This window comes from Podarcis melisellensis, assembly GCF_964234715.1.
Source record: "Podarcis melisellensis genome assembly, chromosome: 15".
Lineage (NCBI taxonomy): Eukaryota > Metazoa > Chordata > Lepidosauria > Squamata > Lacertidae > Podarcis > Podarcis melisellensis.
Genome location: NC_138532.1, coordinates 42,245,084 through 42,260,495, shown reverse-complemented (window position 1 = coordinate 42,260,495; position 15,412 = coordinate 42,245,084). Strand labels below are relative to the sequence as shown.

At 50.0% G+C, this 15,412-nt stretch overlaps 1 protein-coding gene across 3 annotated transcripts in view; it reads right to left on the bottom strand.

Annotated features, from left to right (window-relative positions):
* Positions 1-15,412, bottom strand: part of NCOR1 (nuclear receptor corepressor 1) — a 110,842-nt gene that overhangs the window by 22,458 nt on the left and 72,972 nt on the right. For all 3 annotated transcript variants that reach the window (XM_081890106.1, XM_081890108.1, XM_081890107.1), the window contains exons 22-33: positions 14,411-14,540; positions 11,989-12,169; positions 10,790-10,963; positions 9,315-9,475; positions 7,544-7,664; positions 6,957-7,058; positions 6,507-6,607; positions 5,241-5,412; positions 4,251-4,391; positions 3,641-3,724; positions 2,038-2,291; positions 800-1,154 (exon numbers count right to left, since the gene is read on the bottom strand). In XM_081890106.1, the coding sequence (XP_081746232.1) occupies positions 800-1,154; positions 2,038-2,291; positions 3,641-3,724; positions 4,251-4,391; positions 5,241-5,412; positions 6,507-6,607; positions 6,957-7,058; positions 7,544-7,664; positions 9,315-9,475; positions 10,790-10,963; positions 11,989-12,169; positions 14,411-14,540 (1,976 nt within the window). The remainder of the gene's footprint in view (positions 1-799; positions 1,155-2,037; positions 2,292-3,640; positions 3,725-4,250; positions 4,392-5,240; positions 5,413-6,506; positions 6,608-6,956; positions 7,059-7,543; positions 7,665-9,314; positions 9,476-10,789; positions 10,964-11,988; positions 12,170-14,410; positions 14,541-15,412) is intronic.

Genomic DNA, 15,412 nt, shown 5'->3' with positions numbered 1-15,412 from the left:
AATATTTCAAAACGTAGGCGTTTTGGACCTAAGGAACATGTGTGCGAGTGCCTTCCACAGAGTCGGATCTGACTTAAGTGTTCACTACACTGACTGGCAGCTGCAGCTCTTCCCCTAAATGAGATCCCAGTCTTCACAGTTCCGAATGAAGGGCTGGCTTATATAGGAGCACTGGGTTGGATCACTGGGCCATTTGGCTCAGGACTGCCCACACTGACCAGCAGCAAAGGCTCTCTAGGGTTTCAAACAAGGCTCTCGCCCTGCTGAGGAATGAACCTGGGACCTTCAGCATGCAGAACAGAAGCTCTACGACGAGCAGTAGCCATTGGCTACCAAGTTGGATGACTTTAAAAGAGGAGAAGATAAATTCATGGTGGGCAATTGTCAAGGACCGGTTGGATGCAGAAGAACGGTGGGAAGGCACATAAACTGGTGGGGGGAGAGTGGTCCCCAGTTGCTGCAGCTGCTCCAGAGAGCAGGAACCTGGGAATAGCTGCCTAGACCAAGCAGAGGCAAACTTGGCCCTCCAGATGTTTGGGGACTACAATTCCCATCATCCCTGACCACTGGTCCTGATAGCTAGGGATCATGGGAGTTGTAGTTCCAAAAAACATCTGGAGGGCTGAGTTTGCCCTGGATTGGTGGGCTCAGGTACCAAGACCTGCAGAAGCAGCTGTGCTACCTTTGACTATTGGCCGGAGAGTCCCCTAATGGTCAGTTGCTCCTCCCATCCCCGGCTGCAGTTTAGGCTTCAACTCCCACCAGCCCTCAGGCCGGGGGTCCCCGGAGGGAAACTCACCTTCTGACACCCTGTTCATCATGGGGGAACTCCTGGACATGCTCTGGTAGCTCACGGGTGTCCTCCTGGCGTTGGCGTCCTCGTAGATGCCGGGGCTCACTTGCGACTTGGGGGCCTCGTGGAGGGTCGAGCGGAGGACCGAGGTCCCGGAGCTGACCACCGTGTGGCGCTGGCGGACCTCCCCGGAGGACTTGGCCTCCTCGTACTTCCCTCGCTCGGCCGCCTTCACGGTCTCCGTCACCAGCTCCAGCGGAGGCATCCCGCGAGGGAGTTTGCTCGGGCCGGTGATCAAGGACTTGACGTTGTGCTTGATGGCCGACTGGCCAGAGCCGCTCTCGTATTTGATGGGCGTCCCCTGGAGGAGGGAAGAGGACGGGGGGCCGCAGTGTCAGCTAGGCCTCGGTGGGTCCACAGCTATCCTCAGAAACCCCACAGACGCACACGTTTTCCCCCACCTCAATTCTTTTCCATACAAGTCTTTTAAAAGGTAACGGTAAAGGGACCCCTGACCATTAGGTCCAGTCGTGGCCGATTCTGGGGTTGTGGCGCTCATCTCGCTTTATTGGCTGAGGGAGCCGGCGTACAGCTTCCGGGTCATGTGGCCAGCATGACTAAGACGCTTCTGGCGAACCAGAGCAGCACACGGAAATGCCGTTCACCTTCCCGCCGGAGTGGTACCTATTTATCTACTTGCACTTTGACGTGCTTTTGAACTGCTAGGTTGGCAGGAGCAGGGACCGAGCAACGGGAGCTCACCCTGTCGTGGGAATTCAAACCGCCGACCTTCTGATTGGCAAGTCCTAGGCTCTGTGGCTTAACCCACAGCACCACCCACGTCCCTACAAGTCATTTACCCTTTCTTTATTTCTGTTTCCATTATGAAGCGAGATATACAGAACAAGATAAAATACACCCCCCAGTTAGAGCTGGACCTCAGGGTCCGGGCTGAACGATGGGGGTGGAGATGCTCCTTCAGGTATACAGGACCGAGGCCGTTTAGGGCAAGTAATCAAATAATGATCTAAACCAGGCACGGGGAAGCTTTTCCCCTCCAGATGTTCCTGAACTACAACTCCCATCACCCTGTGCCTGCTGGGGCTGATGGGAATTGTAGTTCTTCGGTGTCTCGGGCCGGCCCTCGGCTTGCAGTGAGAAAACACACCCTTTTCCTTTCTTTTTCAGAGTGGATACTCCCAGCTGCTCCAGTGGGCTTTGACACCTGTCTGGCACCTGCCTACCTGAGATATGGAGCCGTCGATCATCGGCCGGGAGCCCTGGACGATCTCTGGGGTCTTGCGGCTCTCTTGGCTCAGCAGGTCCTGCCTGGGGATCTCGTGGATAGAGCGTCCCATCTCCTTGATGGTGGTGACCCCATCGTAGGGCTTCCCCTTGGTGATGGCGCCTTCGAAGCTGCGCAGGGCAGGGGACTCCCTCTTGATCTTCGGGTACTTGAGGCCTTCCTCGTAGCCCTCGGCCGCGGCCCTCGGGGTGCCTTTTGTGGGGGGAAGCAGGGAGAAGGACGAAAGCTTCAGAAGAGCTCACACAACCAAACAGCTGAACGTTGGCAGGAGAAGATGCTGTTTTGTTCCCGCAAATGCCTCTCGACTGCTCCGTCCCTCCAGAAAGATCTCTTTCCGTGAGCCGCAGCTCCAATCCATTTTTAATGAAAGTATTAAGTGGACCGTGTTAAGCATGGGTTGTTTGTTTGTTAAGTGTTTAATGTCACTTCTTGCAACTGAATCAGCCGCGTGGCCTTGGGCTTGCAAGGTGTGATATGATGCGAGGTTGGCTCAGCTGTTCAGACATCTGGCCTTCTGAGCCTTGGGGGAAACGCGCTGAATTCTGAAGCCCCTTGGCTACTTGGGGGGCTAAATGAAAGGGGCCGAAATGTAGTTATGCCATGGCCTTTGCAAAAGATACTTCACAGTATTTAGCCTGGATGTTGATTTAGCAGGAAAACTAAGGTAAAGGTAATGGGACCCCTGACCATGAGGTCCAGTCGTGGCCGACTCTGGGGTTGTGGCGCTCATCTCGCTTTACTGGCCGAGGGAGCTGGTGTATAGCTTCTGGGTCATGTGGCCAGCATGACTAAGCCACTTCTGGCGAACCAGAGCAGTGCACGGAAACGCCATTTACCTTCCCGCTGGAGCGGTACCTATTTATCTACTTGCACTTTGACATGCTTTCGAACTGCTAGGTGGGCAGGAGCAGGGACCGAGCAACGGGAGCTCACCCTGTCACCGGTATTCGAACCGCCGACCTTCTGATCGGCAAGCCCTAGGCTCTGAGGTTTAACCCACAGCGCCACCCACGTCCAGCAGGAAAACTAGCCATTGATAAATACACGTTTCTGATCCACTTTATTGACTACCTTTATTTACTACCCACTGTTTATTTACCATCTAGGTATGCTGTCATATTGCCTCTTTTCTACAAGTTTCTTTTAATTATATCTCTATCTACGTCAAAAGGTGTATACTGTATATAAATATAAATCTTTTGTCTACTGTCAATTGGTGCTCTTTTTTTGAATTGTTGGAATACTTCCTTAGTCCTGTCTGTTATACATTTAATAACCATCATCTATTTATTATCATAAAAAGACTCACAATTCACAGAGTCATAGAATTAAAAGGGACCTCGAAGATCATCTAGTATAGGAATCTTTTGCCCAACGTGGGGCTCAAACCCACAACCCTGCGATTGAGAGTCTCACGCTCTACCCTGTTAATATGTGAAATTTGTTTTCCAATAAATAGCTGGACCAGAACCCAGATTGGTGGAGTTGAAGAGCTTTTAACCTCCTCCCTCCCCACCCCAAAAGCCCCTGGGGAGACCTACCTTGCATTATAGAGCCCGACAGTACAGTCCTCTCTTTCAGCTCCGAGTGGGGGCTGCCCCGAGGAAGAGCGCGGCAGATTAACCCTGAAAAAGATGGATGGGGACTTAAGACGGGTGCAAAACCACGCCGCTCCTCTCCCAAATGACACATGCTGTTTCACGTTACGAGAGTGGCATGTTCATACAATAAAATAGATATACATCAAGCATGCACAAAAGTTTATACATCTCCAGCCGAATGATCACATCTGACGTGTGTGTAATTTTGTTTGGTTTCATCAACCATATGTAGTCAACGGCCAGTTGGTTGAAATACCGTGAGTTAAATGCAAGAAGATGGGGACAGGGCAGGATTTAGGTCTGATGAGGCCCTAAGCTACTGAAGGTAGGGGGGGCCTTTATATGTCCATGTGTCCTTTGTAAACAACAAATTGCCGCTGTTTTTTGTGTTGAATATATGGTATATGGTAATTTATGGACCTAAAAGGTAAAGGTAAAGGGATCCCTGACCGGCTAAAATTTTTTGCCGACCCCTGGATTATGCGCACTGCGAGGCAGGTTCTAAGCATCTGAAGAGAAACGGTAAAGCGCCACATGGCAGGCCTCCCACCTTCTAACGGTGCAGAGACAGGAGATTCCCTCATCGACATCCCTTGCTTGATGTTGCCTTCCATAGCATCGTACGTCCGTTTCAGCCCCATCTCATGAGCGGTCCGTGGGCTCCGGGTTCCTTCGCGGACATTCTTGATTGCTGTCAAAAATGCAGAAAGGTGGGTCAGGACACCGGCAGAAACAATGTGGGGAGGGATATTGAAGTGGCTCTTTTGTGGCCATGTAGTGCCACTCCAAAAGGTGACGCTTAGCTGTTAGCATCGCCCATCAAGTCAAGACTGGCCAACTAGTGTTACCCTCCCACCGATCAATGCTCAGCAACTAGAACTGCGTTTCTCTTTCTTTCCTTTGGTTAAATTTTCTGTTTTACATTTTAGAATATTCATTTGAACAACCTTAAAATATCAATGGCTTCTCCTCTGGTCTTTCCATAGTTCATTTTCCGTATCATAAATCCCTGTATATTTTATACAAACTAAACCATCCAGTATTCCATTATTACATCCATCGAAACTTATTTAAACTGCTGAATTTATCTTAATGCTGCTCATGTTTTCAAATGTACACAATTTCCCCCCATATATTCAATAAACATTTCCTGATCTTCTTTAAACGTATGTTCTTCCTGTTCTCTTATTCTATAAAATTAGGTCCGCAAGCTGCGCATATTCCATCAGTTTAAGTTGCCATTCTTCTTTAGTTGGGACTTCGCTCGTTTTCCATTTGTGGGCTAACGAAACACGGGCCACAGTAGTGGCACACATAAATAACCTTTTTTGACACCTGGGAATTTCTCCCAGGTAGCACTGTGTTTCTGAAGCTTGGATCCCCAGGTGAGGTTGGACTACAACTCCCATCAGGGATGGGATGATGGAAGTTGTGGTCCTACAGCAGCTGGAGACCTGAGTTTGAGAAACACCGGACCAGCATCACCGCTCCTCAGTCGTGGGACGTCTTGTGCCAAGGGCACCCTGAGCTTGAGACTTACCGTCATAGGTTATTATGTGCCCGCTCTTGCCCTCGTAGATGACGTGGCCCTTGGAAGAGGCGGCTTCTTCCTGGCACTTCTCCGGGCTGCTGTCCTCCGTGGCCAGGCGAGTGATGGTTCCCTTTAGCAGCACGTCAGCTGCAATCCCCGACTGCGACAGAGCTGGCGTCCCCTGCAACAAAAGCAAAGGGAGCTAGGAACTTGGGCCAAGCCGGGCCCTGGAAATGGAAGCCACCTCCTCTAGAATGATCGCTCTCCAGGACAGGCTCTGGCTCTCACAGACTCGATTAGACGGTGGCTGAATGTTTTGGGCTGTTTCACTGAAGTGGGAAACTTGAGCATATGGAGTCACGTGGTGGCCGCAAAGAGAGTTTAATTGTTGAGCGATTGGGCTAGGTGGGTGTTGTGCATTTACTTCGTTTTGTGTGGTGCAGGCTTTCCCAAAGTTGGGTCTCCAGCTGGTTTTTGGGGACTACAATTCCCATCATCCCTGATCACTGGTCCTGCTAGCTAGGGATGATGGGAGATGTAGTCCAAAAATGGCTGGAGACCCAAGTCTGTGTAGTGTGAATGTGCATCTGAAGGATTTTGGTTTAGGGAAGCTTTTAACGTTTGATGCATTACTGTATTTTAATATTGTGTTGGAAGCCGCCCTGAGTGGCTGGGGAAACCCAGCCAGATGGGCGGGGTATAAATAATAAATTATTATTATTATTATTGATTCTATTAGTACACATGAGAGTTGTTTTGTTGTGCTGTTTATTTATCAAGCTTTTCACCTATACTGTATTTATGTTGTGTCTGAATGCTTTGTATAGGATCTGCTTTTACGGGCGCCATTTCGAGATATTTATCGTTGCTTAATTCTGCTACTAAAAATGTGGAAACAGCAACAGCAACAGCAACAGCAGTAAAATATTATTGTTTCTTCTACTATCATAATCAGGGCCTCCCCTGGTTCTACGTCAAGACGCCAGGGACCAAACCCCGGGGTTGAGAGACCTTTTTCCTGCAAATCATGAAAACCCAAGTGATGGTTTCGGAAACTGCCCCCCTCCCTTGGTCCATCATAGATAAACAACTACCTGACATTCAGAAGACATCTGAAGGCAGCCATGTTCAGGGACGTTTTTAATGTTTGACATTTTAGTGTATTTTTGGTCTTCGTTGGAAGCCGCCTAGAGTGGCTGGGGAGGCCCAGCCAGATGAGCCGGGTACAAATAATAATTATTATTATTATCAACATCACAAGACAGAAGGAGATACCTGAGTGATGGAGCCTCGCAAGGTCGGCATGGATTCAACAGAAACTTTGCTGGCTGGCGTCCCTCGGGTTATGCTTCCTTCTTGGAGGGTCACCGCCGTACCTGGTTGAAGGTACAGATTCAATGCCACTCATACAAACACAGCACACCCAAACATGCACCCAGAACAAAGTTTTCCTACGTATCTCCCTCCCTCCCTCCCTATAACTCCTTTTCACCCAAAACGAAGAGGATCTCCAGTCCTGCAACCTGGCCTTCCTTCTTTCTTGTTAAGGGCTGAGGTTTACCAAACCCTTTATTACAAGAATGTGATTCATCAATTTGCAAAGCTGGAAGGAACCCCGAAGGCTGCCTAGTCCAACCCCCGGCTTATGCAGGAAATCCCCTCCTGTGGCATCCCTGCTGGGTGGCTCATTCAGCCAGCCGAAGCAGCAGATCTCAGACAGCTTACCCCGAACCACTCCCTCGTGCTGGGCTCTGACCAAGAGGCCCTCGGGCTGCGAGTTTTGGCTCCTGGGAGAGAATTCTTCTTGTTTGATGTACGGCATGGAAGCTTTTAGAGGGAAGAAAGGAGACGGACGTATGAGGTTTCTAGCCGGCATTTGGAACACACATGCTTTTCAAACTCGCAAAATTGCAAGCAATATATAACGGGCTGTTTCCAGGCCTTTATAAACAGGTGCGGGGACTCAAGCACAGGTGCGGGGACTCAACGCTACCTGCCCCCTTAAAATAAATTTCAGAAATGTATATGGCACTCTTTCAACAAAGACCACCCTAGGTTTTCTTTTTTTTTCTTTGTTACTATAAAATCAATAAATTGCATATATATATCCTGCAGGTCTGCTCCCCTGTTCACACATTTTAAAGACAGGTTTTGACTCACGGCTGGCCACATGGGGACCATTCTCAGAACATACAGCCAGTAATTATGAGTGGGAACCATTCACAAGAAAACACTGGGTTCCCTCCCCCTCCCACTTCACACCAGAGACTGGAGCAGAAACTAGATCTCTCCCGCCCCACAGCATCACTTACCTGGTTTGGCAGATTCCTGTTGCCTGGGCAGCCCTAGGGAGATGGATCCCACAGAGGGCTTAGGTGGTTCTTGACTGTAAGACGTCTGGCTGTGGGACGTTAAGTAAGTGCCTGGTGTTCCCTGGAAGTCGGAAGGGGAGAGAAGCAAAAATGTGGTGTTAATTCAGTTCGAAGCCAGGGCAGAGCGGATCACGCTGTTGGTTGGTATGCAGAAGCAAGAGCGGAACTGAACATTCTTGGTGGCTCCTCTAAGAGCCTAGAACTCCCTCCGCAGACAAGCCAGGCTGGCTCCATCATTGCTTTATACCAGAAGGCTTTTGGGGACTGGCTGTTTTTAATGGAAAGGGTTTTTATATTGCTTTTATTTTGTTAGAGCTCTGTTGCACTTTAACTGCAATCCTTTTTAGGTTTTTAGCTTTTTGCATTTTTTCCCTGTCTTGTTTTGATTTGGGTCAGCCGCCTCAAGCCCTGGCCTGAGAAAAAAAAAGCAAAATATAAATAAATGCAGCAGCAGCAGCAGCAACAGTGACCAGCCGCATCCTGCCCTGCCATGGAACAGCTGCATGCAAGCTTGCGCAAAATCCTTCATGCGCACACACCAGGCTTCCGCATCCTGGTACCTTCTGAATGTTTTTGCACAACGCAACAGAAAAGGACAGTTCTCCAAGTATCTCTCGCAGAGGGCAGAGAGAGAAGGGCCTCAGACGCTGATCGTGAAGTTTGAGGAGTGGATGACTGGAATCAGGTACAGGGGAGCAACTTCGCACTGCAACATTTTGCTGCAGAGGTCCCACTTGGCATTCACTCGGCAGAAGAAACGGGAAGCAAGGGCTGCAACGGACCTCCTTTGTTGCTACTTGTGTATCACCATTTACCGTATTTTTCGCTCTATAAGACGCACTTAATTCCCCTCCTAAAAAGTAAGGGGAAATGTATGTGCGTCTTATGGAGCGAATGCAGGCGGGAGGCTCTGCTCAGCGCTCCCTTTAAAGAGCGCGTGGAGCGTGTGTGCGGCTCTTGGGGGCTTTTCCCCAAGGAGGGGGAAGGGCTGCCCTTCTCCCTCCTCGGGGAAAAGCCCCCAAGAGCCACACACACACTCCGTGTGCTCTTTAAAGGGAGCACGGCTCTTGGGGGAGCCTTAGCCATGCACAGCCTCTCCCAGGCAGGGGATGAAAACTCCCCTGGCCCGGGAGAGGCTGCGCGCAGCTAAGCCAGAAGCCAGGACAGTGATCCCGCTTGCTGTCCTGGCTTCTGGGATTCAGAATATTTTTTTTCTTGTTTTCCTCTTCCAAAAACTAGGTGCGTCTTATGGTCTGGTGCGTCTTATAGAGCGAAAAATGCGGTATCTTTTTCTGGTGCAAATGTCTGCCTTTGCTTTATTATTTTGTAAAGGCATACTGCGTGTAATTTGCAATTCCTGTTTTTAACTTTTGATTATGTATAGGAAGATTTGACAGTAGTGCCAGGAAAACGACGTTTGTTGAAAGATGACTACCATAATGCCCTGGATGTGCAGCGGGAAGAAATCCTCCATATAGAGGAGCTGCGCAGCGATCCTGCTAGCTGTTCTGGCTTCTGGGATCCAGAATATTTTTTTTCTCGTTTTCCTCTTCCAAAAACTAGGTGCATCTTATGATCTGGTGCATCTTATAGAGCGAAAAATGCGGTAAGCCCCCTGTTCTACAGGGTAAGGCTAGCAGTCTCCCCAGTATGGCATGTTACTATATGAGACCCTTTAATACAAAGTAGTCGGTCATCCCCCCGGCCTTACTTGCGAGATGGACCCTCCCATGATGAAAGAAGGCTTCTCCGATGGTACCACTGTTTTGGAGGACGGGATCAGGGGGGGCGGCGGCCTGGTGGGCCGTGTGGTTGGGGGCCGAACCCCTTCAGGTAGGTTGCTAATGACTTGATGAGGAGCAGGTTGCAGAACTTGGAAAGAGGGGAGGAAGAGAGAAGGGAAAGGCCTCCGTAAGTAACAGGGTGAATAATCCGCATCATTTTTAAAGAAAGCTAACAAATATTAGAACTGAACGATGAGCGCTTTCCAAGTTTCTAGCCATAGTCAGAATGCTTTGACTTAACAAGTTTTCATTTGTAGAAATCTGTTTTAAATTTGCTGTTTTTAAGCTTTGAGAGTGTCTGCGATTCGTCTGAAAACCCGAATTGCAGGAAACGAAATTGTGCATTCAAAAACTACGCTCAAAGCCCAACGCTATGCTCATTTAGTGAAAGAAAATTATTGCTAAACTGAATGGGGCTTAGCCCCTATCAGCGTTGGCAGGATCACGGGACACTGCCTTATGCAGAGTCGAGCCCTCAGCTCAGGATTGCCTACTACACTGACTGGCAGCAGCTCTCTAGGGTTTCAGGTAGGGGTCTCCCCCCGGTTCTACCTGGAGACGCCAGGAACTGAACCCAGGACCGCCTGCATTCAATGCGTTCAGCTGTGGTCCTTCCTCCTTCCCCGTCACCAATTAGTATCTATTACAATTCTATCCATGTTTTAAATTATGTTTTTCAGATTATTTATCAACTGGTTTTATGGCATTTCATTTTGCAAGCTGCCTTGAGACATGTCACAAAAGCATGGATCCTAAATATTCAAGTGAATGCAACGAAAAACAAGAAATTGAATCTTTTAGTGTGGAAGCATTTACACTCCCAATTCTCTGCCTATTGACATCAGGCTGGCAAGCACTCTTTCTGAAGCCTACTAAAAACATTTTTGTTTCCGCAATCCTGCCCAGATACACAGAATGCTTATATATGCCTGAATCTGGTTTTCAGCTTAGAGCTGATTTTAATTATTTTGGGGGGTGTTTTAAATTATTTTATTATTTTATTTAATTTATATACCACCCTATACCCGGAGGTCTCAGGGCGGTTCACAGAATAATATCAAAATATAAAACCACGAAATACATAATCAAAATAAAAACAACAATCCAATTACTCCCGTCCAATAACCCTAAAATGGTTGTTTTTAACTGGTTAGCTCAGAGCATGGGAACTAGATGATCCTCCTCAACTCTAGGATTCTATCATTTACCGGTAATTTCACTGTTTTATTCATTCTTTGGTGTATGATGATGATGATGATGATGATGATAGTAATAATAATAATTTTAAATTTTAAAAAAACAGGCTCCAAGAACCCAATCATCAACAAACCCGCCCCTACCTACCCCGATCCTCCCAGCAAGCAAATGGGGAGGGGGGCACAGTTGGCTGGGCCAAAAATACCTGGGGGGACGCTGTAGCGAGCGGCGTTCATGTCAGGCTGCGGGGAGACCTTGCTGACCTCCCTCGGAGACAGGCGGTAAGGCGAGGCTGACCTCACCACCGCGCTCTGCATCTGGGCCTCCTGCTCCATGGCTCGCTTGACGTCGGCGTAAGGCATGTAGGCAACGGACTTCCCTGCGGAAAGGAAAGCAGCACAAGTCAGGCTGGGGGTTGCAGAGACCGCAGGCAAACTAGAGGCCCCCTCCGTTTTTATTCCAAGCGTCAGGGGGTGTCACCCAAAGGAGCCGCGAAAGGTCCGGAGGGTGGCAACACGAGGACGGGGCCTTTTCTGTGATGGCTCCCCTTTTGCAGAACACTCTCCCCAGGGAGAAGTGTGGGGTGATGGAAGCTGGAACCCTGAGCATGCAAGGCTCTATCATTGAGCTACATCATAGATCTGTACAAATTATGGAAAAGGAGAAAAGGAAGGACAGGGGGCTACCCCGCTATCTCATAATACACTGGTACCTAGGTTGTTGAACTTAATCCATTCTGGGAGTCTGTTTGACTCCCGAAACGGTTTGAAAACCAAGGCGCAGCTTCCGATTGGCTGCAGGAGCTTCCTGCACTCAATCGGAAGGCACGGAAACCGCGTCAGGTGTTCGGCTTCTGAAAAACATTCACAAACCGGAACACTCACTTCTGGGTTTGCAGCGTTCGGGAGCCAAAACGTCCGAGTACCAAGAGGTTCAAGAACCAAAGTACGAGTGTACTAAAATTTGATGGGGAAAGACTGCAGCTCAGTGGTAGAACATCTGCTTTCCACACAGAAAGCCCCAGGTTTGCTCCCCAACATCTCCAGGCAGGGCTAGGAATGTCCCACTTGGTCTGAAACTCTGGACGGCCTCTGCCAGTCAGAGTAGGCAACACTGAGCTAGGCAGCCCATTGGTCTGACTCCGTACCAAGCAGCTTCCTAATGAAATCAGAATCATGAGGACCGGAACCTTGCTTTGTTTTTCGTGACAGGACTGTAGCTCTCCTGGGGTTTGACCCAAGAAATCTCTAGGCAGCGCTGAGAACGCACACCCTGTGTGAAACCTGGGAAGTTGCGTAGGCCAGGGCTGACGGTCTCCACAGCTCAGCAACCTCTGAAGGGTGGAAGGCTGGGGAAGGGCGCAGGAGACGGGACGAGGGTGGAAGGGATGCGGGCTCCACCTACCATCCCACTCGACGTTTGGGCTCTTGGACGGGCCGCAGGGGCTGCCTGGCCTCCGGCAATCCACCTCCATGGTCTCCTGCCGCTGCCGCTCTTCCAACATGGTGGACTTGTGCATGGCCTTGATGTGCTGCTGGAAGAGGGTGTAGCCACTCATGGGGAGCCCCTGCAGAGTAGAAGAGACCTGCAGAGAAGCAAGAGGGGGAAGGAAACAGACGCGGCTCATTTCATGAAATTTGCACGACACTTGATTGTCAAAAAAGAAAAGCAAAAACGGCTCGGAACGGATTTGGGAGGACATCGGAAGCCACCCATTCATCGTAAGGAGAGCTCCCAACATCTTAGTAATAATTTTATTATATCATTATTCATATGCCGCCCACCCGACTGGGTTTCCCCAGCCACTCTGGGTGGCTCCCAACAAAACATAAAGAACAACCATTAAGAACTTTCCAGTGCAAGGCTGCTTTCAGATGTCTTCTAAAAGTAAAATATTTATCTCTTTGGTAACTGACGGGAGAGCGTTCCACAGGGCGGGCACCACCACTGAGAAAGCCATCTGCCTGGTTCCCTGTAACCTCACTTCTCGCAGGGAGGGAACCACCAGAAGGCCCTCGGCGCTGGATCTCAGTGTCCAGGCTGGATGATGGGGGTGGAGACGCTCCTTCAGGCATACTGGGCCAAGGCCGTTTAGGGCTTTAAAGATCAGCACCACTTTGAATTGTGCTCAGAAACGTACTAGGAGCCAATGTAGATCCTTTAGGACCGGTGTTATATGGTCCCGGTGGCCGCTCGCAGTGACCAGTCTTGCTGCTGCATTCTGGATTAGTTTTAGTTTCCAAGTCATCTTCAAAGGTAGCCCAAGCAGGAGATAACCAGAGCATGCACCATTCTGGTGAGACAGTCCGCAGGCAGGTAGGGTCTCAGCCGGCATACCAGATGGAGCTGGTAGACCAGCTGCCCTGGTGTGATGGCCTGGGAATCCGATTCAGAGGCTGAACCGGAGGAATCCCAGCCTGCACAGGAGTCCCTGCCTCCAGGGCTGGCTGAACTGGGGCAGGGCCTTGGATCTGAAGCGCCTGCACCTGTGCCGGATCCTCAGGAGCAGGCACCAGGTTGGTTCCACTCCAGCTCCAGAGGTGATTAAGGACACAGTGCCTACAGGTGTGCCTCTCCCGGCCCTGCCAGAGGAAGGAGAGTCTCCTCCTGGGTCCAGTAACTCCCCAGCCTCTCCTGAAGTGCAGAGGCTCAGGGCAGAGAGGCGGAGGGAACTGGCTTCTCCCAGGAGGAGTGCTCGCCTTAAGGCCAAGAGAGGCGGGTCTCCTGGGGGCCGGGACCGCCCCTGGCCTCAGAGAAGAGTCAGCCCGGTCCCAGGTTGTGGGAGCAACGTCGTTGAGTACCTGCTCCTGCTCCTGCCCGGACCCAAACCTGACCCTCCAGTGTTCCTGTCCCCGCCCGGCTTCCTGCTTCGGACCTCGCCCCGCTCCTTGTGAACTGTTTCCAGGCTAGTGACCCAGGACCGGACTTTGACTACGCCAACGGTAACCTTCCCCCCGGGACCAGCACACCTGGACACAGAATTAACCTGCGCTTTTATGGACAGCTGTGAGTCCAAAATGACTCCCAGGCAGCGCACTTGGTTCTTTGGTAGCACAGTTACCCCATTCAGGACCAGGGAGTCCCCCACGCCTGCCCACTCCTTGCCCACCAGAAACAGTTCTTCTGTCTTGTCAGGATTCAACTTGGAGGACATCTGCACAGAGCCAATCGGAAGCCATGTATTCATCAAAAGAAGAGCTTCCAGGATTTTGCCTGGATTTTCGAGGCCTAAATTGCCTGGCAATGCAAAAAGGTAAAGGACTCCTGGACAGTTAAGTCCAATCAAAGGCGACTATGGGGTTGTGGCGCTCATCTCGCTTCAGGTCGAGGAAGTCGGCGTTTGTCCACAGACAGCTTTCTGGGTCATGTGGCCAGCAGGACTAAACTGCTTCTGGCACAATGGGACACTGTGATGAGTGCCAGAGTGCACGGAAACGCCATTTACCTTCCCACCACAGTGGTACCTATTTATCTACTTGCACTGGTGTGCTTTTGAACTGCTAGGTTGGCAGAAGCTGGGACAGAGCAACAGGAGCTCACTCCATTGTGGGGATTCGAACCACTGACCTTCCGATCAGCAAGCCCAAGAGGCTCAGGGGTTTAGACCACAGCCCCACCCACTCCCTTCTGCCTGGCAAAGCATCTAATGTGGGACTGGTTTGATCAGAAGCCTTCCTGCTCCTTAAGGTCCAGGCGCTGCTGTACTCCCAAGCTCCCTCCGACCCTAACCACTACCCACACTGCCAGGAATGATAGGTGCCCCTCTGCTGGGCTAGGGGTCTTCCTGGTAAAGGGGATCCCTAGTGCCATGCGGAACGGAACGTACCATGGGTGGTATCACAGCCGCCCGGTGCTGAAGCTGCTGCAAGTCCATCGGCACTTGTTTTATCGCGGACGACACAAGGAGAGGCCCGGTGGGATTCAACAGGGAAGGCTTCGAGTCCATCGTAAACATTCTGGATGGGGAAGGAAATTACATCAGAGCACACGGTGGGGGAACGGGACTATTGCATGTGCAGAAAAAATAACACGAAAAACTGAGAACCGTGAAGGGAGGTAAGAAAGCGGATTAAGTTTATCCTGGAGTAACTACACTATTTAATGTTAACACTTGGAGCTGTTGCTGCCCCTGCTTACGTTGCTCACCAACCCCGCCAGCTGGCAGGCACATGAACTGCAGCATGACGATTTTTTTTCCTTACACAAATGCTATATAGGAAGATAAAGGATAATGGCAGAGCATCACCAACTCAGTACGCTCTTATTTGGAAATTGGAAAGGCTTGATCTGTTTAGGGCAGGACTCATTTAAACCAAATGTAACCGAAAAGAGTGAAAAGGGCAAATGCATATAATTACATAAGGCAGAGTCTTCAACTGACAGATGTACCTAATTGTTTCTGAAATGCTACTATTTGTTGTGTTGCAATTATTGGTTTTTCTATAAACTATGAAACCAATGATTTGGGTTTTTTCAAAGAGAGAACTCACTGAGGAAAGAAAATGAAGGGGGAAACAAATGATCCATCGACGTGCAGCGTAGCACAGTGGTTAGCGTGTTGGACTCGAAGCAACAGTCCCCACTCTGCCATGAAGCTCACTGGGTGACGTTGTGGTCACTCTCAGCCTAACCTACCTTAAAGGGTTTGCTGTGAGGATTAAATGGGGAGGAAGAAAACTATGTGTGCCACCTTGAGCTCCATGGAGGAATGGTAGGATAAAAACAGGGTACCATTAATTAAGCAATATTATGACTAAAAACAGGACTGCCATACATCCGGATTTTCCTGGAACTGATGTCGGGGGGGAATTTCTGAAAGGCGGCATTT